We start from the raw sequence: 24,497 nt of genomic DNA on the forward strand, positions 1-24,497 counted from the left end.
AAATGTTGATGCAGTTACATAGCACTCATCAATATCTATCAACATTTGAAGTTTGATAAAAAGTATCTTTGATAGTTTCTTTGAAACTGAGCTTTGAACAGAGCTAAACGCAAAGCGTGATGGAAAGACAGACGGAAGGATGAAAGGACAGAAGACGGACATGACGAACACTATATGCACTGGCCATCTTCATGGTGGGGCATAAAAACAAGGTAAAAAATTTTGTTTGCATGCACCCTTTCTCCATACCATCTCTCCATGTTCAAAGATTGAAGTTTTAATGTCAAAAGGTTCTTAAGTTATGGTTTGGAGGTGTTTTTCTCATTTTCACCTTGAATGAAGAAAGGAGTCAAGGTCAACATTTTAGTGCAGTGCATCTTTTGTAAATGTCTTTTCTATGTTTCAAATTTGAAATTCTAATGTCAAAGAGTTCTCAGGTTATAGCCTGGACTATATTTTTATGTAAAAATTGACCTTGACCTTATCAAAAGGTCAAGGTAAAAAGAGTTTGGTGGCCTCAACCCTAATTCCATACCACCTCTCCATGTTTCAAGTTTGAAGTCTTAATGTCGAAGGGTTGTCAAGTTAAGGCTCGGACAAAATTTGATTGAATAAGAAAACTGACAAAAACAATATGTAGACTAGTAAAGTCTCCTTGTTGCATTAAACCTGTAGGAGGAGTAGTTTTGATAGAACAATTTTGTTTCTACATTATGTAATGAAACTTTCACATAAGATTCAACTTTTCTTGCCTAGTGGTTCTTGAGAAGGAATTTTTTTCTTATACAGTAAAGCATACTTATAGCGAAACAAGCCTATAATGAATTGACACTTACAGCAAAGCGATTTTCTTTCCCCGGGACTTTAAAATATATTGTAAACTTAATGGATATAAGCAATTACACTTATAACAAAGCAAAATCGTCCGTCCCAGGCACTTTGTTATAAGCGTGTTTTACTGTACATTCCCATGTTTACAAAACTTTGATCCCCTATTGTGGCCGCACCCTACCCCTGAAGGTCATGATTTGGACAAAGTTGAATCTACACTAAGTAATGAAGTTTCACATAATTTTAAACTTTTCTGGCCCAGTGGTTCTTCATCAGAAGATTTTTGAAATAACATTAAATTTTCACTCATTCTTATCTCCCCTTAAAAGGTTTGGCCCTTCATTTGAACAATTGTTTTACACAAGAAAGAATATTTTGCATGAGAAATAAAACTCTTTGTGTTTCTAAATATTTCATCACACCTCTAGTGTGTTTCTTCTTATTTTAACCAAGATAATGATGATTTAATTATGACTTCAATTTTATTCAGGCCTTTGTATGATAATTTTACCCTGAGGGGAATGTTTACCTGTCCTCAACAAGTCAGGTGATTGTTCACAGTGAGTACTTTTCAAGCATAATTGATCAAGTTCATTTCTGCCTACTGAAAATACTGATCTTGAGCAAATTAATAGGAGTTACAAGTGAAATTTGTAACAAACCACGTTAAAAGACTTCTGGCTGTGTCCCTTTGTAATTATAGATATAGATCAAAGACAAGATAGTGAGTAAACTTATTTTTTTTCTGGGAGGGATAACATTCTTGCTGCAGTATGAATTAGTGTAAAATCCTAAAAAGTCATCAATTAAAAAAAATTGATTTATAATTCCACTTTAATTTTGATTCAAGTAGATCTTAGAGAGAGAGAGAGAGAGAGAGAGAGAGAGAGAGAGAGAGAGATTACTCCAGGTATATAGCCCCATGCAAGATATATATATCTGTGATAGCAAATTCTCAGGAGACAGTTTTTGAAATGCAATTTTCCTCCATGCATTGTTTTCAGAAAAAGCTGAAAATTTAAAATTTATACCCATGTCAACATAGTGCAACTTTATCTATATTGATAAAAATGTACATTAAAGAAAAGTATGAATAAATAGCTAAATCAACGTGTTTTGAATAGCAAAACCAAGCTATACAAGTATAGCTAATTCAACTACAGAGCTTAATCAATCAAAAAGAGATTGTGCAAGACCTGTTTTAATTCTTAATCATTCTTAAAATATTTATATCACCATTCCTGATTCAAGGGAGAGCTAGGCATATGACCAAAAAGTCCATGATCTATTGATTTAATAAAGACACATGTATGTTGTGAGAAGATCAGTAAATAATGATGACAAGTGGGAAACGAAAGGGTTAATATTCACAAATTTCAGGAGTTTTCAACATTTAAGACCATGCAGACATAACTCCTTCCCCTTTTCCCCCTTCCCAGCCCCAGGCTCATTTATTTGTACAAATTACTTATAACTTGTTTTTGTATAAAATAAATTGTGAATTATACAAAAATGCATGTATATGTACACAAAGTATAATGGCGGGTCTCTGAATGATTTTCATTTTCTAATTCTAGGAGGGTGGACTGACCCTAGGGGGTCCTGAATAAAATGTCAAGCAGATTATCACTAACACACTTTTGATGCAGGTCATATTGTGATCATTTCCAGTTTCAGGATGAGGATGACTTCAAGGGGTCATAACCTTTATACCATTTAATGCATAATGACTCGAGGGACAATATTATATATGGTTAAGGGGAGAGTTTTCAACCATTTTCAAGATACAATGTATATGATCATTTGTTTCAAGTTTTAGGGGTTGGGAATGACCTCTGGGGGTCATGACCCCATATATCCTATTTAGTGTGTTATAATACAAAGATGACTTAGGGGCTTTTGCTTTAATAAAAGCTATTGTATTGTTTCCGGTTCCAAAGATCGAGTGGAATTGCCAAAGGGACTTGCTTCATTGTATAATTTGTGTAATCGTGGCATTCCAATGATCTTTGACCCCAACTAAAGGCCTCTAACCATTTTCATTTCCGATTATTTTACCCCGTTCTAGTCGCCCGTGTGGCGCAGTGATTAGAAAGTCTGCTCTAGAGTCGTGGAGTAAGGAGCTGATCCTTAAGTCGGGGGTTCGAATCCACTGCAGGACGTGGAGATCTGTGTCGACCATAGGTTAAAATTTGCAGCCCACACCGGCAAGTGGTGGCGTCTCCATATGAGTGAAAAATTCTCGAGAAGGACGTTAAACAACAAACAAGCCCCGTTCTATACTAAACGTTTAAAATAATATATTCATAATATAGTACTTACCGCCTGTTATAGCTACTGTTAACTTGATAGAATAATAAATCCATTTAAAACACACACTAAATATTAATAATCCCAGTGGTAATAATGATGTACATACACCATGTGCAAAACAATAATGATAACGGTAAAAGTAATGCTCGCAGTGTGACGTAATTCCACGCACGAGTCTAGAAATTTTCGAAAAAAAGGTGTAGTCTACATTTGTAAAATTTACATTATAATTACATACATTTTTTTCATAAGTTTGTGTTATCTATTCTAAATATGACAGGAAAACGGGTGAATCGTGGGTGGGGTTGATTTTTGACAAAGTTGATTGGGTCAAGATTTGGAAAGGGGTTCTCCGAGTCCTACCCAAATACTGATAAAAATTTGCACAAGTTGGCATCTATTTTTTTTAAGGTCATCAAAAAAGCTATGCACTAAAATAATAATAATATTTGTTGTTTTGACAATAAAATCAACAAGTTCCAATTATGGGTAGAAAATTACCCCCCCTTTTTTTTCACACAAATCTTTCAAAAATTCTCTCTTTATCAGAATTTACATAATTAGGTAATATCAGACTGGTAATGAAATATTTACATGCGCGGATCTAGAGGGGGGAGGGGGTCCGGAAGCTATACACGAAATCTATATACAAAAGCAACTAAAAGTGACCTTGGACCTCCCCCCCCTTTAGAAAACACGGACCCCTGTTAAGTTGAAAAGTTATACTTATGAAGCTTAAAAAATGAGCGGCCAACCCCCCTCCCCTCCCCCCCCCCCACCACCACCAGCACCATGAAATAGAATTTTTTTTGCTTGTCAAGAAATTTCTGGGTTAGATCCCCCTGGAAAAAATTCCTGGATCCACACCTGATTTACATAAGAGGCCCATATGGGCTGCATGTTCACCTGAGCATTTTATGCTCGAATTAAATATGTGCTTCTTCCCTGGTTACCAAAATTTGAAGGAGAGCAGTCAGAACACATTTCAGGGACGTAGCAACGTTTTTGAAAGTGGAGGGGGAGGGGGGGGGGTAGCCAGAGAAAAAATTTTCAACTTACCTGAAAAATTTGACAAGCCAGAAAATTTGTTTTCAAAACTGAAAAATCCTATTTCGGAGGGGGGGGGGTAGATTCCAACTTCTTTCAGTACTCCAATTTTATATATACACTACTACATTACCTTTATTTGACTATAATGCAACAAAAGGGGGGGGATGCAACCACCCGTTCATGAACATTTTCAATAGTAAATAGTTATGTTTCAAAAAAAGTGGGGTGGGGGGGGGGGCAGGCGCCCCCTATGCCCCCCCCCCCCCCCGATGCTATGTGCCTGCATTTAGAGGCAAACACATTAGTGCGGGTATTACTGTCTCATGACAGCATATAGTTTTTTTTAAATCAATTCTAGACTACAACTGTGTAAATTTAGAGCCCCTGAAGACATAGAGTAATTACATGTACACGTGTATCTATCCCTACTTGTTAAAATTTTGTAAGAAATTCTTGTTTTTTTTTTTATTATTTTTTATCTTAAACACCTCTATGCTGAAAGTAAACAAAACAACAACAGGGAGCCTGCAAATTCAGAATACACAAGGGGCGGAGCTATCATGTCACTCAGAACCTTTTTCATGAGTGAACAAAGCAGTCTCAGAAAGCAGTCCCGGGGACTGCTGGGACTGCTGGGTATGCTTTCTAGAGCAGTCCCACAGCAGTACCAGAGCGGTCCCAAAGCAGTCCCGGGGACTGCTTTATTGGACTGCTTAGGTGTCAGGTTGGGTCTTGTTGGTACCTGACATTATTAATTTAACCAGTATGTGTGACTTTGTAAAACATATGAACTTATCAGCATGAGATACACAATTGTTTGAAAAAAGATATACTGAAAAGTATGTACCGGTAAACATTTTAGATTAAAGTAGCTACGTATACATTGGCCGAAGAAGTAAAGATTTTGTTTCTTGTTTGCTGCAGTTCACTTTCTTACCCTATGGTTTTTACAAGGTAGAGAACTTGCTTTAACTTTTTTCAAAAAGAAATTATGTTTTACTTTTGCTATGAAATTTAATTATCTAAAGTTATGAGCAATCAAAATATTGAATTAATTTGATTCAAGGCGTTAGTAAAAAGAAATTATCAATTTATACTCTTTAAGCAACTTGACAACTTAAAGATTTAAGAAAAATTAAGCAATACTTTTCTTTGGTTGAAACATTTCAAGTTGAATTATCTTGGTAACAACCAAAGAAATTAAATAAAACCACTGTAGTAGATTAAAACTTAAGAAGTTTTCTTAAAATTTGGATAGAATCAAAGTACGTGTTCTGTATTAATGGAAGATAACATTATGTTGTTTTTTTTTTATATCTTATGATTTATTTAAAATAAATATGATAAGGAGTTGATGAAAGTTACAATCAAATCAATTGTCGTGCTTCTCATAGGTTAGACAGCAATTAAAATTTTCTTCAATTTTTAATTAAAGTAAACACAATACTTTAAACTTGAATTGAAATTATAAAAGATTGATTGTATGTTGTTTTACGTCCCGTTCGAGAATTTTTCACTCATATAGAGAAGAAACCATATACTGGTAAAGGTCTTCAAATTTAGACCTTTACTCGGAACTCACGCCCATTGAGCAGTGAAGGTTCCTTATCGTGCCAATGCCTATCGTGACACGGGGCCTAAGTTTCAAGGTCTCCTCCGAAGGACCCGCAACATTCACTTCAAAGTGCCGAGCGCTTGGCGAAGAAACAGTTGCTACCTATTTTTTTTATCGACGGTCAGTCGCGGCCGTGAATCGAACACAAGACCTTCCGATCACGGAGTGAACGCTTTGCTGAGCTACCGTGACGGCGTATTTATAAAAGTGAAATATTAGTATGACTGAAAACTATCTCTTGTGAAAGATTTTAATTATCTTTTCCTAATGATATATGAATATTGCCAAATAATGACGTTTAAATGCGCATATATCAAATTATAATCAAATAAAAATCGCATGAATTTCACATGAAAATTGTGTAGTGACATTTATGTGAAATTCACATTTCGGACTTTTCACAGGATAAATAACATATATTCCTCTTTGGCCTAATATTGATCTGAACTTGAGATAAAGTTTAGCCCGTATTGATCAATCGGCTGGTTATACCGAGCTGATTGTATCTGTATGCCAATGTAAGTTAACCGTTTAAAATATAATATTGTCAACAATCTCAGTGTACTGTTCATATCCGAAAGAGAATGCGTAAACTACTATTGTTTCGAATAACTATGGAATGATTAACTCGAATAACTATGGAATGATTAACTCGAATAACCATGGAATGATTAACTCGAATAACCATGGAATGATTAAATCGAATAACCATGGAATGATTAACACTTATTAAATTCTGCTTTGTATATTGATTCTTTAATTGACTAGTTCATTCGCGATATCCTACTTTGATTTAAGATTCCGAGAATCTGAGAAATGGACAGTTACTTTTGCTGAGATTACCTGTCCAGAGATGACTTTGGGTTACCGAAAGTTTTGAAATAATTTTCAAATTTATAAAAGTTTAATGAAAAGACAATTCATGTTTAAGGGAACACTAGAAACATGTATCCAAGCTCTCAATGACCCGATGATTTTAACAAATTCCCAAGAAAATTAAGTCAAGCATTTATCACCTTCCTAATTATTACTGATATAATATTGTAACTGTTAGATACTAAAGAGTCTTTTACATAATAAAGAAACAAAGGAAAAACTGTGTATTTTGTAAATTGTATGAACGATGTCCATGACTTCGCTTACGTCTTTGAGTTTTGTTTAAAAATTCAATCACATTCATATTGGTACAATATTTCAACATTAATGATCTAGTCATTGCAACCACACCACAATGAAATACAGTCCAACGATTCCCGATTCGGCTTTCTTCTCGATACGTACAGAATGGAATACTTGTGCAAAGGTAAATTTTCTTAAGTTTTGACACTCATGGAAAGGTCAAAATGGTTGAGGTAGAGGCTTTGTTGGGCAATATCCATGATCACAACATTAGTATGTATTCTCTTGTTTTTAACAGTAGACTTTCTTTAGCTCCTTTAGAATAACACATTCCTAACTTTCAAGGGCACAGAGTAAAGTTTAATGCAAATGTGATGTTTTCCTAACTTTCAATTGACGAAAGGTACATGTAATAGAGAGCCAAAGGAAACATCGTGTATTTGACTTATTGTATGAATGAAATATGTCAAGATAACGAACAGTATTCGAGCTCAAAAGTCCACTAAACAATACAAAATAGGAGCAGAGGAAACACAGACCTTTAAGACATCAGAGGTGGTATCAGGTGCCATGGAGGAGTGAGTATCCCCTTCCGACCGTCACACCCGCCGTGCGCTCCTTGTCATGATCGGGAAATTACGGAAAAGTCCGTCGACAATTCAGGTGCAAAGAATGGCCTAACAATTAGTGTGAAAAAAGTCATCAGTCAGCATTTGACCTAATGATATATTTTATAATGGCCTAACAATAAGTACGAAAAACGTCAATCAGCATATGACTTAATGAAAGGTTGTATTTGCTGACAAGGTCATTGTATCGACCATAGAACTTACGAAATGATGACTTTAAACGAGATTGCTGATATTCTTGTTTCATCAACTTGTTTGTCAATAACTTACCTCGTTTAAGAAATTGTTCATACGTAGAGCATGCTCTGGCGTAACGAATCAAATGAGAGATGTAAACCCCGTATGCAGCTGATAAGGGTATATTGCTGCATAACTAAGGGAAGTTGACGATTGAAAAGTCATCATGTTTATCACAAGATTATACTGCTAAAGTGGACCCTTGATAAGGCGGACCTAAGGGCAAGTACCAGTGATAAAATCGCTGAAAAGCCCTGTAATACAGTGTATATAACATTAATATGAATCATCTAATAAAATAGGGAAAATTCGCAAAGTCAGATATACATTTAGCTAATGTTTACTACAGTTAAATTTTGTTAGGGTGTATATTATGTATTGTGCATGAATCCCATGCTATCGTGTATAAAGTCAAGAGTAAGGTTGCGGATAATGTACCTTCAAACTTGAGGTAAAGGCTGTTAGATATATGGGTTGGGGAAAACAGGTAGCAGCGAATGAAATTATATTAATCTTGTAATACTAAGCTTCTAGGATTGACTTAACTTTTAAGAGTAAAATCCTATTAATGTAGGTACAGCACAGGGTTATAATTTGTAGTCATGAGTATTAATAGATATGTATTATGTAGTTTTTAAATCGCTGTGTAAGATTTAAAAGTGCTTCTCTTTATCTTTTTCATCTAATCAAAAGTACTTCAACATCAGTACATTGCCACATTGACATAAATAAGGTGCATATTTTAATGGTATACTTTAGGTAAAATGAATCACATTTAAGATTTTAACACATTACTATCTAATATCTGTCTCCGTTTGCATTATTGAAAAAACAAATGTACTCTTCTAAAAATGATCATAGTATGATTACAATGTGTGTCGAAAAATATGTATTAGATTAGATAAAAATAAGTACATGTTACACAAGATGTTCATAAGTGTTAAATAAATTTACCCTCACTGAAGTTATTGATCGAAGGGACGGAAAAATTAAAATGTTGATTTAACCCTGACTGTGCAGAAAATAAAATAAAATCATAAGTACAAAAACATAATCACCTTTTAAATATTCTTTCGAAATTTTTTACAATCAATTATTATTTTTTCCAAGTGAACGCATGAATTTTAGGTTTTTATCAATAAAACTAATCAATATTAAAATTTTGTTGATAATTTATAGATTGAAATCCTACTATCAAAAATTATTTTAGCTTGCTTGGCTTACAGAAAGGACTGCAAAAAATAGAATTGTATCTCCAGTTCCAATAAATCTAGTTTTCATATTTTTAAAATATTTTGCTTAATTATTTACAAAAATGTTCATATGTATTACAAAGATGTGATAATTGTTTTACTGTTATTATAATAAACTATGGAAATATTTTTAAAGGATATCTCTTCCCATGTAGCAAATACAACACAACAAAATCACAGACATCACAAACGGTTATCTAGAAACAATACTTCTAAAACTTCTCTTGAGATTTTGTTCTTTCTGTACAGGATACTGTGAAAGGAACATTTTATATCTTCTTGACTTCACTTGACAACAGGAAATGTACAGAGTAAATCAGAAAGATTAAGTTTGACATAGGCCAATCATACGGATTAATCATTTGGTCCCATATCTTCTCTTCGTGAATATACTAAAAATGGTATTTAAAATCTGGTAATTTTAATGGACAAAACTTTATACCCTCTTATCAAAATCGGCAATAATTAGGAAAAATTAATCAAATGGCTTTGTAGTAAGAATAATAAATTAGTTGTAAATGATATCCATTCATAATTTTTTTTTTAAAAAAGTTATTAAAATTTTGAATCATGTATGTGTTACCTGTACGACGCAAGTAAAGCTAGTGAGCATACATGTACATTGTTCCTTCTTTTTCCAAGTACCAAAAAAATTATAGTTTGAAATAGTATCAAAGTTTTTACTATAGTAAATCAAAGTATTTTACTATGGATTTCAGATTATTATATTTAATGTTCTTATATTAAAACATGCACATTTTTTTATATTCAATTGAAATACTAATGGTATATTCACATTTTATCACCCAATTTTACATCACTGTTATCGAATTGAAGAAGTTCTAAGCTTTGGAATCTCAAAAAAGTTCAAGAGTAAAGTTTCATAGTAATTCAGACGGGGATACCAGTGTTTAAACCACCAAAGCAATCTTTACGATATTATGAATTATGTATCAAACAAGAAAAAAATAATGCAGCAAAGTCAATTATAGAGTAAACTATAGTTAGGTATAGTATATTTTTGTGACGGTTTTTCTAGAAAATTAAATTATAAACTGGTTGTCATTTTTAATAAAAATTGTCAATCACAAAAAGTATAGCCAATCATAACATTTGTCAATATCTTTATTCTAATCATTACTCTTTAAATAGAGAGTTGTCACTCACCTAAAACAGACTGTTCCAGCAACCACCATGCAAGCTTCAAAGGTAGGTGAATTAGTGTTATATATAGAGTTAATTATAATTTTTTTTTTACTTAAATGTAGAAAATTCGGAAATTTCTTATAACAGTCTGAGTATTGTAGAAAAACAAGTGTTACTTGAATATCATGACTTTGATGAAAGAAAAAATGAAATGAAAATTTGCGGTAAGGACTTTTATGTAGTTTAGGATTCCAGAATAAGGTATGATAGTTCAAATTCAATTTACTTGTTGAAAATTGAAACATTAAAATTAATACTGAAACGGATTTGATAAATGCCTTTGTTAGAAAGGAATTGATGAGTTCAATTTGGGTTTCAACTTGAAGAATTATATAAATCTACGTTTCCCGAATATACAAATAAAATAATTAGCCTAACAACCAATGAATAAGTTGTTCCTTTTTTGTGAGATAGGACTATTGCATATTGATCGTGTAATCTAGCTAATTCTTTTAATCTCGTCTGTATGATTAAAGACAGAAGGATAGTTCATTATTTTTTTTGCCCTTCAACCCTTTCTAAAAGAATTTCAACGCCCCTCTGATACATAAACATCTTATACGGTACCAATTTTGATGCACCAAATGTGTATTTCGACAAATTAGGTCTCTTCAGGGATGCTCATGCCGACACGTTGGAAATCCAAATATTTAAATGAAAAAAAAATTGAAGAGCTGAAAAAGGTGGTACCAAAGATTGGAGCCACATACTTCGAAGTAGCCAAATACATGTGCATCTAATATTTTCAATTCATTCTGACAAAGAATTGGAAATCTTTTTCATGTTGTATAATATTTCACAGGATTCATAATTCATCTTATATTCTGTTGAATGATCGGGGTTTCCTTAACTTATACATATGCATTTTAATGTTTTATAAATTTGAAATCTATGCAAATATAGAATTCGATAATTTTGTACATTTCTTTTCTAAATTATATAAAAGAAGAAGATTTTTGTGCTAATAATTGTACCATAGGACTGGCGGTAAATTTAGATTTTGCTTTGATGTTGCTGTGGTGTATTTGCCAGAAGAATCACAGTTTTTTAAGTCACGCCTACCTTTTGGCATCAAGCCATACTGTGACAAGACCTTGACTGATGAATGAATGATGTCAATTTCCAGACCTGGCTGATGAATGAATTAAGTCAAAATTTTTAATTTGAAAAATACTAACATTTGCTTGTCGATGTCCGCTTCATAAATGTTTCTGTATGTTTTCTCCGCGTATCTTTAATCAGTAAATGATACGTCCTATCTCGAGTTCTCGTCATTGTCTTTCCCGTCTCCAAATACAAATAGCAATTTCACATCAGAAGTCCCCGCGTTTTTTTTTACTTCCAATACCATTTCAAACTTTCATTAAAATGTCAGAAATCATTTCATTTTTTCTGTACGCCGATTGCCATATAGAAATGGCGATGTTTCCCATACCCATCCCCCCTTTTTCAAAAAAAAAAAAAAAAAAAAAAAAATCTAGAAAGATAAATTTTCTTTCAGAGTTCACGGCTTGAATATAAAAGCCTACAATCGCTACCCCTGTACCTGACAAAAGTCATGTTTTCTGCGTCTTCAACATTCCAAAGGTACAATATCTTCACACGTACCAATTCCGAATTTTTTTATCAACAATTTGCAGTACAGTGACGCAGCTAAGTAAGATCCTTGCAGATGGAGACAGCTATTTATACAGACTCCGGACCGTGGCTTGATACCTCGTAGTAGGCGGTGCTAATTATCAACTTGCTTTTCTCTCATTGGTCCTCTGGTACAAGTAACTTACACAATAGATATTAATTGGTTAGCGGTAAATACACTCACAGTTTTTATTCACTCGGGGCTCCGCCCCTCGTGAATGAAAAACTGTTAGTGTATTTACCACTAACCAATTAATATCTATAGTGTAACTATAACTAGTTCCACTGTGTATTTACAAACATTTTACAAGAATTCCGAAAACCTGTCGTGCATCAAATATCTAGTTGTGTTACTTGGTTTTTAGGTAATAAAATATCAATGTGTTTGACTAACATTTATTTTTAGCACTGAAAGGGAAAGTAGCAACAGGTGTGTGCGGATTCAATTTTATGCATTAATATAAATAAATGTTTATAAATATGTAACCCAATAGTTTAGACTTTTTCTGCTTTTAGACATTGGGGAAATTGCACCTTTTCAAAGCACGCTAATTTTTTAAATTTTCAAAATTCCCTAAAAGGACTGATTAATGTAGTATTCAATAGTGCTTATCTGCACAAAAAAATCTAAGAGTGTTCAATTAATGGTCAACTCAAAAAAATATACGCGTATTCAACAGTAATCAGTTTGACAGAAAATATAGGACTATTTAACAATAGTTAACTTCATGCAAATTAATTAAAAATTTCTCATTTGATTGGGAAATATTTAACTAATGGTTAATTGACAGTCAATTGATTGTCAACGAACCGCCAATTGAGTACTCTGTTAAAATTTTCAAGTCCTTTACGTAAGGGAAAAGCTGATTCAAATATATTAGCACGTGATATATCAGGCACATCCCCTTAGGAAACATTTTGCTTAAAAAAAATAACACTTTGAAGCACTTGTTAACTACAAATTTGAAATTCCTGGTTTTCATTCGACACCCACCACAATCCCCAAATATCTAACCTAACGTTCGTAAATGCAGATGAACAATACCTTCTATATTGGATAATCATGAATCAATCAATTTTATATGTATAAAAATTTAAATATTTTTTAAAGTTGATTATCACGATCTGGTAATATAAGGGTGAAAGACGATGTATGTTCCTGAAGATTTTCGTTAAAAAAATTCTTTCGTTTAAAAAAAAAATTCTAGAACCTTTCCATAGTGTACAGCACTTAGTGCCCTAAAACCGGACATTTGATTTTCATTTTGAATGCAATTGCTATCCATCAATATTTTTCAGAAAAAAAGCAAACAGATACTTTAATATACACAGATATCGAACAGTAATTGATCTAAAAAAATCTGTAAAGAGGGCATAAAACAAGGACCCATGGGAATTTCAGAGGTGGGTTCAGGTACCTAGTTAAAGAAAGCGTTCCCCGTTGACACGTCACATCCGCCGTGGGCCCTCTGTATTGACTAGGTAGACGGAGATTTCGTAGTCCGATTCAGTATTAAATCAAAAGCCTTACATTTGGTATGAGACAAGTCAGCCTAAATATGACCCAAATGATGGGTTGTATTTTCTATATCCGAATAAAATTGTTACAAACACCGGAATTTGACAGGTTTACACATGGAGTCATATGTTTAAAAAAATCCAAACGAAGCCTATACGATTTCACACCTTACTTGCAAGAATGTAGCAAGTTTCCCACTTACATTGAAGCTTATAGGAAACGATTTACACGTAACGATACACAGAACGTTACCAAAAGCGCGCGAAAATCACACGCTTTTTGAAAAGTAGCACGTTTAAAGATCTGTATTGTTACTGAAATGCCGTTCTTAATTTTTCAGATTGTTTTTGCTTTCTTAGCCGTGTATGCTGCAAGTCTACTTCCTGTGACATTGACAGAACGAACAAACAAACGTTGTAAGTCGAGTTCTGATTGGTTGTATATTGATTTAATTTCTGGTCATACAGAAGTCGGCTTATATTGTGATGTTAAAAACACCCGAAAAGTTCCATTGCAAAGTATTACTTAACTGATTTGACATATTAACCATTGAAGATAAACATGTCCCCACTTTCAAATTCCTGCAATGATAAAGAAGAAAATGACTTTTATTCTGCTTAAACAGAAAATTATGATATTTACAGGACACGAACAAGAAACGTTGAAGGATTGCTATTAATGTACTGGTTGAAAAAAGAACGTTATAAACGATAACCATTTTGATTATAATGTTTCAGGCGCTAAATGCAGTCATAATCCATGCCTAAATGGCGGGATTTATGAGGAATACAAGTCACAGACAGGAACATCCAAATTACACTGGGGGAAATTCAAGTTACAAAAAGGACCTCAGTACATATGTATTTGCCCTGAAGAGTTTACAGGGGAAATATGTCAAAGTAAGCATCTTCTGTTTATGACATTTTAAAAAGGCATGTTTTCACTCTCACTTTGATCTGAAAACTCGACGATGCTCAGTGAAAACATATTTAGCTGCATTCTTCAAAATATCTGATCTTCATGAAGTATAAAATAAACAAAATGATAAAAAATGATAAATTACAAAAAAGCATACCATTGAGAGAGTCAGCAAAAGTACAGTTCTCATTGTGCAAGCCCTCAGTGATATACACTAAATGTTTTAAAATAAAGATCCAATAAATTGAATAGTTGAATGGTGATGCATATCTATTTCATACGTAGTGGAAATATTTTGGGCGCAATGGAAAATCGGTTGTGTATATATAATAAATTTAGTCAGTAAACATCTCATAATGTTTACCATTCATCAATTTGAAATATTATTGTCACTTCAATATCTCAAAAATTGTCTTCAATTTCTATTTTTTTCTATTATAGTCAAGGTATGTGACGAACATGATTGTCGGAATGGAATCTGTGTGGCAGACCATTGCAAAAAACGAGGATACAAGTGCAACTGTATTCCTGGTTATATTGGGGATAATTGCGAAGGTAAATTGTCAAGTTCGCACTGTGTAACAACCTAAACAAATGCAATAGTTAACTATAGTTTACTTCAGTATCAAAGTGTGTACTATATTATATAAAAGTATGTTTATTATGGCTATACTTTAGTGAAACTATGGTTAACGATATATTTTTTTTTGCTGGAAAAATTTCTAAAAATCCAAATATTTGCAAATCAGTTATGAATGTTTGAAGCAGGCTTATCTTGCCATTGCGTTGTAGACCGTACGGATTTTTAATGTGTGTGTTGTAAAAAAAATATCAGTTATCCTAGGCATCTGATCCCAAGAGGGCTCCGCGTATATGCTACCTTCACAGGTGGGTATTGTTTATAGATTTTTTAGGTCAATCACTGTTTGTTATATTACCCTTTTACATTCGTTACTGTAGTCCATGTATGTGACAGACATGATTGTAAAAATGGAATCTGTGAGGAAGACAAGGCCAGTACAAGAGGTTACAGGTGCACCTGTACCATGGGTTATGTTGGAAATAATTGTGAAGGTAAACTTACTACCTACAATATATTGTATATTTGAATTCTTTTTTCCAAGTTAGTCTGAATATAATTAAACGTTATTTCAATACAATAAAAAAAATTCCAAGTCTGCACTAGTTAGTGAAAAAGCAAGCATCTATTTCATGACATTTTATATGCCTACCTAATGTTGAATCATATCTTCGAATGATTACACTTGCATAACAAACTTCGACGCATAGTAATTACAATATATTCCTTTTTATTAATATTCCTTCATAGAGTGCTAAAATGGAAATACGAAGAATTTTTTTTTGTTCGTTTTGATTGATAAAGAAAGATATGAAAGCGGAAGTTTTATTTTTTCTGATTACCCATTGTCCAGTTTTAGCAATAAAGTCATTAAATGTAGTCGTCCATGTGGCACAATACTTACTCAAAAAGTTGTCGTCTATGTGGCACAATGCTTATGCTCTGGAGTCGTGAAGTAAGGAGTTGATCCTTACGTCCCGGGTTCGAATCACTGTGGCGCGAAGACCAGTCCTTCGGATTAGATCGTAAAAACCGAAGTCCTGTGTTGAACTAGGTTCCAACACAAGAAAAATCCTTAACTGTTCTAAGGCCTGTTATTTCTGTATACAGTTCTAAATATACAGTCCCCCGTGAACAAGTGATGGTGTCTCAATATGAATGAAAATTTCTCTTAGGGACATAAAATAAGCAAACAAACAAATCAATAAAAGTTCTAGTGTTTAACACTATCTTAAAAATATATTTTAACAAATATATAATAAACAACAATGTTACTTTTTAAGGAAAATTTGTTAAGGAATGACTTTAATAGCTACCCAAGTTATACTGGTATAACCTGGGTTGGGGCAGTTTACGCTTTATAAACCACGAAGTGGTTTATAAAGCGTAAACTGCCCCAACCCAGGTTATACCAGTATAAGTTGGGTAGCTATTAAAGTCATTCCTTATAACTTAATTTCCCATCATTAAGTGTAAAAAATAAAACAATTTCTCCTTCAAAAATGCCTTTAAATTGTACATATTTTAAATGTAACGTCAAGCAGATTGATACGTTTTTGACGTAAGTCATTGTGACGTAGGCAACCCAGGTTATATGCTATATTCTTATATTTTTATCCAATCAAATGTCGCTTTACAACCAAAATTAAATTATTAGCATATAACACAGTTTAACATTTTGAGCAATTTTAAAATATCAGTTTGTTCTTAATTTGAGGTTAAAGAAAAAAATATCCCAAGAGAGACCTTAGAATAAATAAAAACAATCTCGATATCGTTCTCCTTATTTGGTAATGGATTGGAGACACAGGAATCTGAACAGGCTTGTGAATTGATATTTTTATTAACATATAATAATAAGCATAAGTTTTGTCAGTGTTGTAAAGTTACTATTACCCAATTTAAAAATATGATGTTGTGGTCCTTAAAAAATACCTTTAAAATAAATCTCTCTTTTTTTTCAATTGGGCATTAAAAACTATTACAAAAATATTTACAATATTCAGAGGGAATGCTTACTCCTCTAATCCACCCAATAATCCGTGTTTGGCTCTGTTGATGATTAATTTCGTTTAGTTAATTTGTGAGATCGATCACTGTTCGTTATCTTCATCTTTAAATATAGATAAATGCTAATATTACAATGTTAATTATTCGCAATACAGAATCCAACCAAAGTAATAAACGTTATTTACCTTGCAAAGGTATTTCATACATTTCACCTGTATGTAGATCTGCACGGATCGTTATCTTGTTTATTTAAATATCATTTATGAAATATGAAGAAAGCAAAAAGTAATAAAGCTCAAAAGACTTTTGGACTGATGGAAATTGTTAGCAGAGCAAACAAGTATCGCTAAAAACATATTAGGAGAAAGTCCCCTGTCGATCGGATACACCTGCCGTATCCTTCTTGTCATGGTCAATGTGTTTCAACATACAATCTCTTCATTCATTTCTTTGTTTTATCTCAGTTCTTCCAAGGGATTGTAAGGACGTTAAAGAAGCTGGTCAAAATAGTTCTGGTGTTTACGAAATTTTCCCTCATGGGAATATTTCCAGTCCAGTCAGAGTTGAATGTGACATGGAAACATTGGACAGTGCTTGGACGGTATGTAATATATATATATATATATATATATATATATATATATATATATATATATATATATATATATATATATATATATATATATATATATAATATATATATATATATATATATATATATATATATATATATATATATATATATATATATATATATATATGTTCAAAGTCTCTTATTTGTAATACAATAAAAACACTTCAAAACACTTTTTGAAATATTTCAACCGTGTTACCGCCTTCATCAGTCGTGTTTATTTAAATGTATAGCAACTAACGTTGAACAACGTATTATGACGTCACAAAGTATATACAATAGAAAGACAATGTCATGAATCAAAATTGCGCGAAAAACATCTGAAAAGATTGCGAGAGTTGCAAAAGTAATCAAATGATTAATCATTTACATATAAACTCAAAACACGTATTGTGTACATTGGAATGTCTTCTTTTGTATTTCAAAAGATTAATTCGATTCAGTTTACATTTTACACTTATCATTCTAACACATATCCTAAGAATAATAATGATGAAAAATGATTATCATTATGCCCCCGTTATCAAAGATTCAGGGGCATGTTGTTTTTGCCCTGTCCGTCCGTCTGTCTGTCTGTCTGTTTGTCCGCAAAGACTTTAACCTTGCTCATAACTTTTGATTGATTGAAGCTATGGCTTTCATATTTCACATGTGTATTGCTTGTGACAAGACCTTTCTTTGGGTGCCATCATATTTGACCTTTTGACCTCGACCTTGGAGTTTGGCCCACTTTGCACAATTTTATGAGACTTTAACCTTGGCCATAACTTTTAAACACTAGGACTACGGCCTTAAAACTTCACAAGTGTATTTCTTGTGAGAAGGCCTTCCTTTTATATCAACTTCTTTGATCTTTTGACCTTAACCTTGAATTTTGACCTACTGTTGAAAGAACTTTCACCTTGGCTATAACTTCTAAGCAGTTTAAGCTAGGTCTTTCATACATATTACTCATTGTGACAAGACCTTTCTTTCCAGAACGAAAACTTTGACCCTTTGACCTTGGAGTTTGACCTACTTTTGAAAAACTTTATCCTTGGCCATAACTTTTAAACAGTTGGTGTTAGGGCTTTCATACTTCAAATATGTATTCCTTTTGACTACCCTTTCTTTAAATACCAACAATTTTGACCCTTTGACCTTGAAGTTTGACCTACTTATGAAAAACTTTAACCTTAGCCAATCTTTTGAACAGTTGGTGTTAAAGCTTTCATACCTCACATGTATATTCTTTTTGACAAGACCTTCCTTTGGATAGCAAAAATTTTGGCATTGATCTTGACCTTGGAGTTTAACCTACGCAATAATTTTTCAACGGTTTGCACTAGGGCCTTCATATTTCACATGTATATTTCTTGAGACGAGACTTTTCTTTGGGTAACAACATTTTTTATTTCTTGACCTGGAGTTTGACCTGCATTTAAGAAACTTTAACCTTCGCCATAAGCTGCTATACGGGGGCATCAGTGTTTCAAAAACACATCTTGTTTTTATTATCATTTTAAATATTTTAAAGGTAATCCAGAAAAGAGTAAATGGTTCCTTGAGCTTTTACAGAGCATGGGATGAATATAAGAATGGTTTTGGTGCCCCAGAACAGGATATCTGGATCGGTAAATATAAAATGATTAAAATCAGAACTTTGATTCATATCAAGAGGCCTGGGTAGGTAATTATATAACTTAATATCCAGTCATTCATTCGCTCTTTAGATTGAAAAATGACGTTTTAAGGGATAATGTAAGTTTTGTATCGAAGCAAAGATTTGATTTTTAGACATATGAAATATTTATAACAATTACTATTTGTCACTTGATTAATTAGAAGATAAAGGATGACTGCACTTAATCATAAGTAAATGCGAACTTTGACTTTTTTTTAAATTCGAGGAATAATGTGTAAAAGCAGCTTTATTTTATTACATGGAACTCGTAAATATACTAACCTTGTCATTGGTCATTTGCAAAATTATTTTGTTAAAAAACATTCTGATTGTACACACAAGTATTCTGAAGTTGACATTAAAAAGATGCTTGAGTTTCTGATAGACAATATCTATGTGGTTTTAGGAGACCAGGTCTTCCAATAATCTATTGGAATTCCCATGGGTACCAATTGCGCCCGTTATTAGCAGACCTTTTCTGTATTCATATGAACCAGAATTTGTCCAAGATCTTATACGTGAAAAGAAGAAAACACTTGCTGTGGCCTTCAACTCGACATTTAGATATATCGACAACGTATTGTCAGTTAACAATGGTTATTTCCATTCTTATGTCGATACGATATATCCTGGTGAGCTTGAGATAAAAGATACTACAGAGTCTGACACATCTGTTTCATCTTTGGGTATTTTACTTGAAAAAGACGTTAAAAAATGGTAATCTAACAACCAAGTTTTATGATAAACGTGATGACTTTAACTTTTCAATCGTCAACTTCCCTTACTTATGCAGCAATATACATCACCTGCATACGGGGTATATATCTCTCAGTTGATTCGATACGCCAGAGCATGCTCTACGTATGTACAATTTCTAAAACGAGGTAAATTATTGACAAACAAGTTGATGAAACAAGAATATCAGCTGTTTCGTTTAAAGTCATCATTACGTAAGTTCGATGGTCGATACAATGACCTTGTCAGCAAATACAATTTATCATTGAGTCAAATACTGACTGACGTTTTTCTTACTAATTGTTAGGCCATTATTTACACACTGAATTGTCGACGGATTTTTCCGTTATTTCCCGATCATGACAAGGAGCACGCGGCGGGTGTGACCGGTCGGCAGGGGATGCTCACTCCTCCATGGCACCTGATCCCACCTCTGATGTTTGGAGGTCCGTGTTTGCTCTGCTCCTATTTTGTATTGTTTAATGGACTTTTGAGCTTGAATACTGTTCGTTATCTCCATATATTTCATTCATAAAATTGCATTTACATAGTATGGGTCCGCTTTCATACTTGAAGTTCAATTCCATTTCTGGAATCACTATAAAATTATGGGATTGGATTTTTTTGGTATAATTTTATCGTCAACTTCCCTATTTATGCAGCAATCTACCTTCATCACCTGCATACGGGGTATATATCTCTCAGTTGATTCGATACGCAAGAGCATTCTCTACGTATGTACAATTTCTAAAACGAGGTAAATTATTGACAAACAAGTTGATGAAACAAGAATATCAGCTGTCTCGTTTAAAGTAATCTTTTCGTAAGTTCGATTGTCGATACAATGACCTTGTCAGCAAATACAATTTATCATTGAATCAAATGCTGACTGACGTTTTTCATACAAATTGCTAGGCCATTATTTACACACTGAATTGTCGACGGATTTTCCCGTTATTTCCCGATCGTGACAAGGAGCACACGGCGGGTGTGACCGGTCGGCAGGGGATGCTCACTCCTCCATGGCACCTGATCCCACCTCTGATGTTTGGAGGTCCGTGTTTGCTCTGCTCCTATTTTGTATTGTTTGATGGACTTTTGAGCCTGAATACTGTTCGTTATCTTCATATATTTCATATACAAGTTTATGTTAAAAAAAATTATGTTGTTAAAACACTATTCGTCTTGCAGGTGTTTTTTTTTTCGGAGCAGGTGATTTTGACTACGTTGTAACCTGTTGCATGATTTCTCTTTTTTTGTGTGTGTGAATACTAAAATTTCTCACATTTCTTGTATTGAAAAAAATCTGTTTAGCGTGCTTATTATCCAGAGAATTGGATTAGCTGGTAGAACCTGAACTGTATTACTATTATTGACTGTTTGGAGTGTATGATAAATACCTCGAAAGTCTTAGTTAAGTGAATTAGTTTCAGTGCGCCTCAATTCTCTACATTTTTGATTTTGTGTATTATTAACTGGACTACGAGGAAATTGTGTTTTAACCAGTATATTCAGTTTGACTACCAATCAGAAGACTTTGCCCGTGGGTGTCCTTATTCTGCATCTCACTTTTAGACCTTAGTAAATACTCTGTCCTTTAAGATGAGAGAAAGAGCTATATGACATTGATATGTTAGTCTTATTTTAGACCTAATTTTCAATATTAGCTTCAATAATGCATATGAATCTTCATCTACATCTTTAATCAAAGTTAAGTACATTCTCGAAATAAACCTAGGTGAAAATTAAAAAAATCACCCAATTATCTTCATGTATTAAATTATAAAGTAAGAAGTTGGACAAACAAGGCGAGCAATATTCTTCTTGTTTAACAAAAAAGAAAGTGAAAAATTAAATCAAAATTGTGACGTGACGACGCTTTCTTTGATATTTTGTTTAACACGAAACTAAGCTTTATGTACAATTTCCAGAACTGATACAATCTAACAATGATTGAACGTATTCGTCTTTGAATTAGCAAATACACATCAAAGAGGGCAAATTCGATCGTTTTCAACACTATATGACAATGTTTTTCAGTGGGTCTTGGAAAGATTTTACTCAAGTTATGCGTAAAACTATTTATATTTCGATTAACAAAATTAAGAGAGAGACCAATTTTACCGTAAAATTACACTTTTAAAACACAACATTCGTATCTTTACGAGAAATATTGGAAGTCAAAGGTTGCTTAACAAAAGTGATTTCAATTTTTCCCCTCTCCTGATTCAGGATGAATAAATAATGGGTCGGTAGGTTGGTGGGATTTTTTTTTCAAGAACAATGCAACATCATTGCTGAATTTTAAACATCTGTTTACCGGAATGCATTAAAAACAGTTGATTCCTGGACGTTAGAAAAGTTTTGAGTCTAGTCATTTCAGCCAGTCGGTCGGAAGAGGGCAACCAAACATTTTTTTTAAAGATGGCCTGAAATGAATGTTATATATATATATATATATATATATATATATATATATATATATATATATATATATATATATATATAAGTACAGTAGGTAGCTTTAATATGTAACGTGTTTCTTTTCGAAGTTAAGTTATACTTATAAAAAAAAATAACATGTATATTGTAATTCACATCTTAACTGATTGGTTATTATACTTTGAAACAGGAAATGACGTGATCCACCAATTAACAAAGGGGAATGACTCTTCTCTCTATGTTTCCATAACTCTAGTAAATGACACAACGCTGTATGAGTTGTATAATCGGTTCTCTGTTTCTGATGAAGAAGAAAATTATCAACTCTTTCTGGGTGGACCGGCCACAGGAACCCTCGGTATGTAAGGTTTAAATCCTTATAACTAATGACCTGCCTTGTTTGTTTTGAAAATCTGGAAATTTAAAGAGTAAGATTATTTTTTTCTAATATGTTGTAGGTGATAGAATGTTTAATACTGGTGATCCCAATTATTATGATTTGTCGGGGATGTCCTTTACAACCTGGGATAGAGACAATGACAGGTCAGTTGTTAACTGTGCTTCTAACTCTGGTAAAGGCGGCTGGTGGTTCAACAGTTGCTACTATGGCTTTCTCAATGGACCCTGGAATTCTACAGACTGGATAAGGCCATGGTATCCCCCAGTGGAGTATGGGACCGAGGTGAGGGGAACACTGATGATGGTCACACGAGTTTAGGGACATTACGTATTTTGTACATAAATTAGGACTGATGATTATGATTAAACGTGTCTAGTGACTAAAATTACTTCGGATGTAAATGGGACAGGGACAGGACGATGCATCAATTTTTATAACAAGTCAAATTGATAAAAAGAGGGATGAAAGAAGAAAGTATCTTATTACCTTTGTACTCTGTTTATTGTGAAAATTATTTAGGCACTTGAATAAATCGGTATTACTTTGAATACTTTGAAGAAGCTTATTGTTTTTATTTACTTTCAAGAGTTTTATTGAGAATATTCTATAATGAATGATTTCTAAATTCTGAAATCAAACTTCTACGAGGGGTGATCAAAACGTTCGCGAACTATCTCTATACTTACAAAATCACAATTCAGATCAGAATGAAATTTGGCACACATACAGTCATACAAATGTTCTATAAATAGCAGATGTTATATAATGTTTTTCTTCGTGTTTGTGACGTCACAATCTGAAAAAGACTTCAATATGTAGGTGACTTGTGACAAAAAATGGTAGACTCAGCCCTACTCGAGCAACAAACAGCTTTAAAGTTAAACGTATATCTCGGAAATTCCCTTGCAGTAGAATATGATAGTTTGTACAAGGTTTATGAAAACAAAAGACTTAGCAGAAGTTCAATCATTAATTGGATTGATTGTTTTAGTGAAGACAGGGAGATGGTTAAATATGACATTTGTTCTGCTGCCTAGCGAAAGCAATCCGGTAAAAAAGATTTATCCTTAGTTGAGCAATTTGTTTTGAGAGATCGCCAAGTTACAATTAGAAAAATAGTTGAGTATTTGGACAATGATATAATTATTAAATCCCTAAAAAATCGTTTACTTTAGACTTTATACATATGAGATATGAAAAAAAAAAGAGAAGGCGCCCATACTTTTTCCACATTGGATAAACGACGCTCCCGAGACAGAGGACTCGGGTTGTGATGGTCACCATGCTTTTTTTTGGAAGGGATTATTAGTTACATAGTTTTTTAGTGACAGGGTACGGGATGATACCTGGTTAGTAAATTTCATACCTGGCGAGGCGAAGCCGAGCCAGGTATGGAATTTACTAACCAGGTATCATCCCGTACCCTGTCACTAAAAAACTATGTAACGAATTTACCCCACCGATAAAATATTTATGCATTGTCTATGGTTTGTAAAATTGTTTTTTTTCAATATATATATGTTTCATCACTCATACAATGCCTATTATGACGTCACGTTGTGTGACGTAATGTTGTTTTGCGAGTGTTTCGTGCTGTAATAACGTACTGACAGTTTTGAAGACTTTCAGTAAAGGGAGAAAAGGGTTCCATCTTCGTTACTTACATTAGTTAACTGTAACATTGTCAACAGACACTCGGCAAATC

General features: G+C 33.3%; 1 protein-coding gene across 1 annotated transcript; it reads left to right on the forward strand.

Moving 5' to 3' along the window:
* Positions 1 to 1,319: 1,319 nt before the first annotated feature.
* On the forward strand, positions 1,320 to 23,340 carry LOC133198628 (techylectin-5B-like). The gene is made up of 10 exons (XM_061334674.1): positions 1,320 to 1,391; positions 10,200 to 10,256; positions 13,751 to 13,826; positions 14,148 to 14,309; positions 14,770 to 14,883; positions 15,289 to 15,402; positions 17,383 to 17,519; positions 19,069 to 19,165; positions 22,583 to 22,750; positions 22,851 to 23,340. Exons 2-10 carry the CDS (start codon positions 10,242 to 10,244, stop codon positions 23,108 to 23,110), a joined length of 1,143 nt encoding a protein of 380 aa, XP_061190658.1. The 5' UTR covers positions 1,320 to 1,391; positions 10,200 to 10,241; the 3' UTR covers positions 23,111 to 23,340.
* The last annotated feature ends 1,157 nt before the right edge of the window (positions 23,341 to 24,497 follow it).

This window comes from Saccostrea echinata, unplaced genomic scaffold (genome assembly GCF_033153115.1).
Source record: "Saccostrea echinata isolate AGI-Se365-2 ecotype Australia unplaced genomic scaffold, CSIRO_AGI_Sech_v1 ptg000033l, whole genome shotgun sequence".
NCBI classification, from domain to species: Eukaryota; Metazoa; Mollusca; class Bivalvia; order Ostreida; family Ostreidae; genus Saccostrea; species Saccostrea echinata.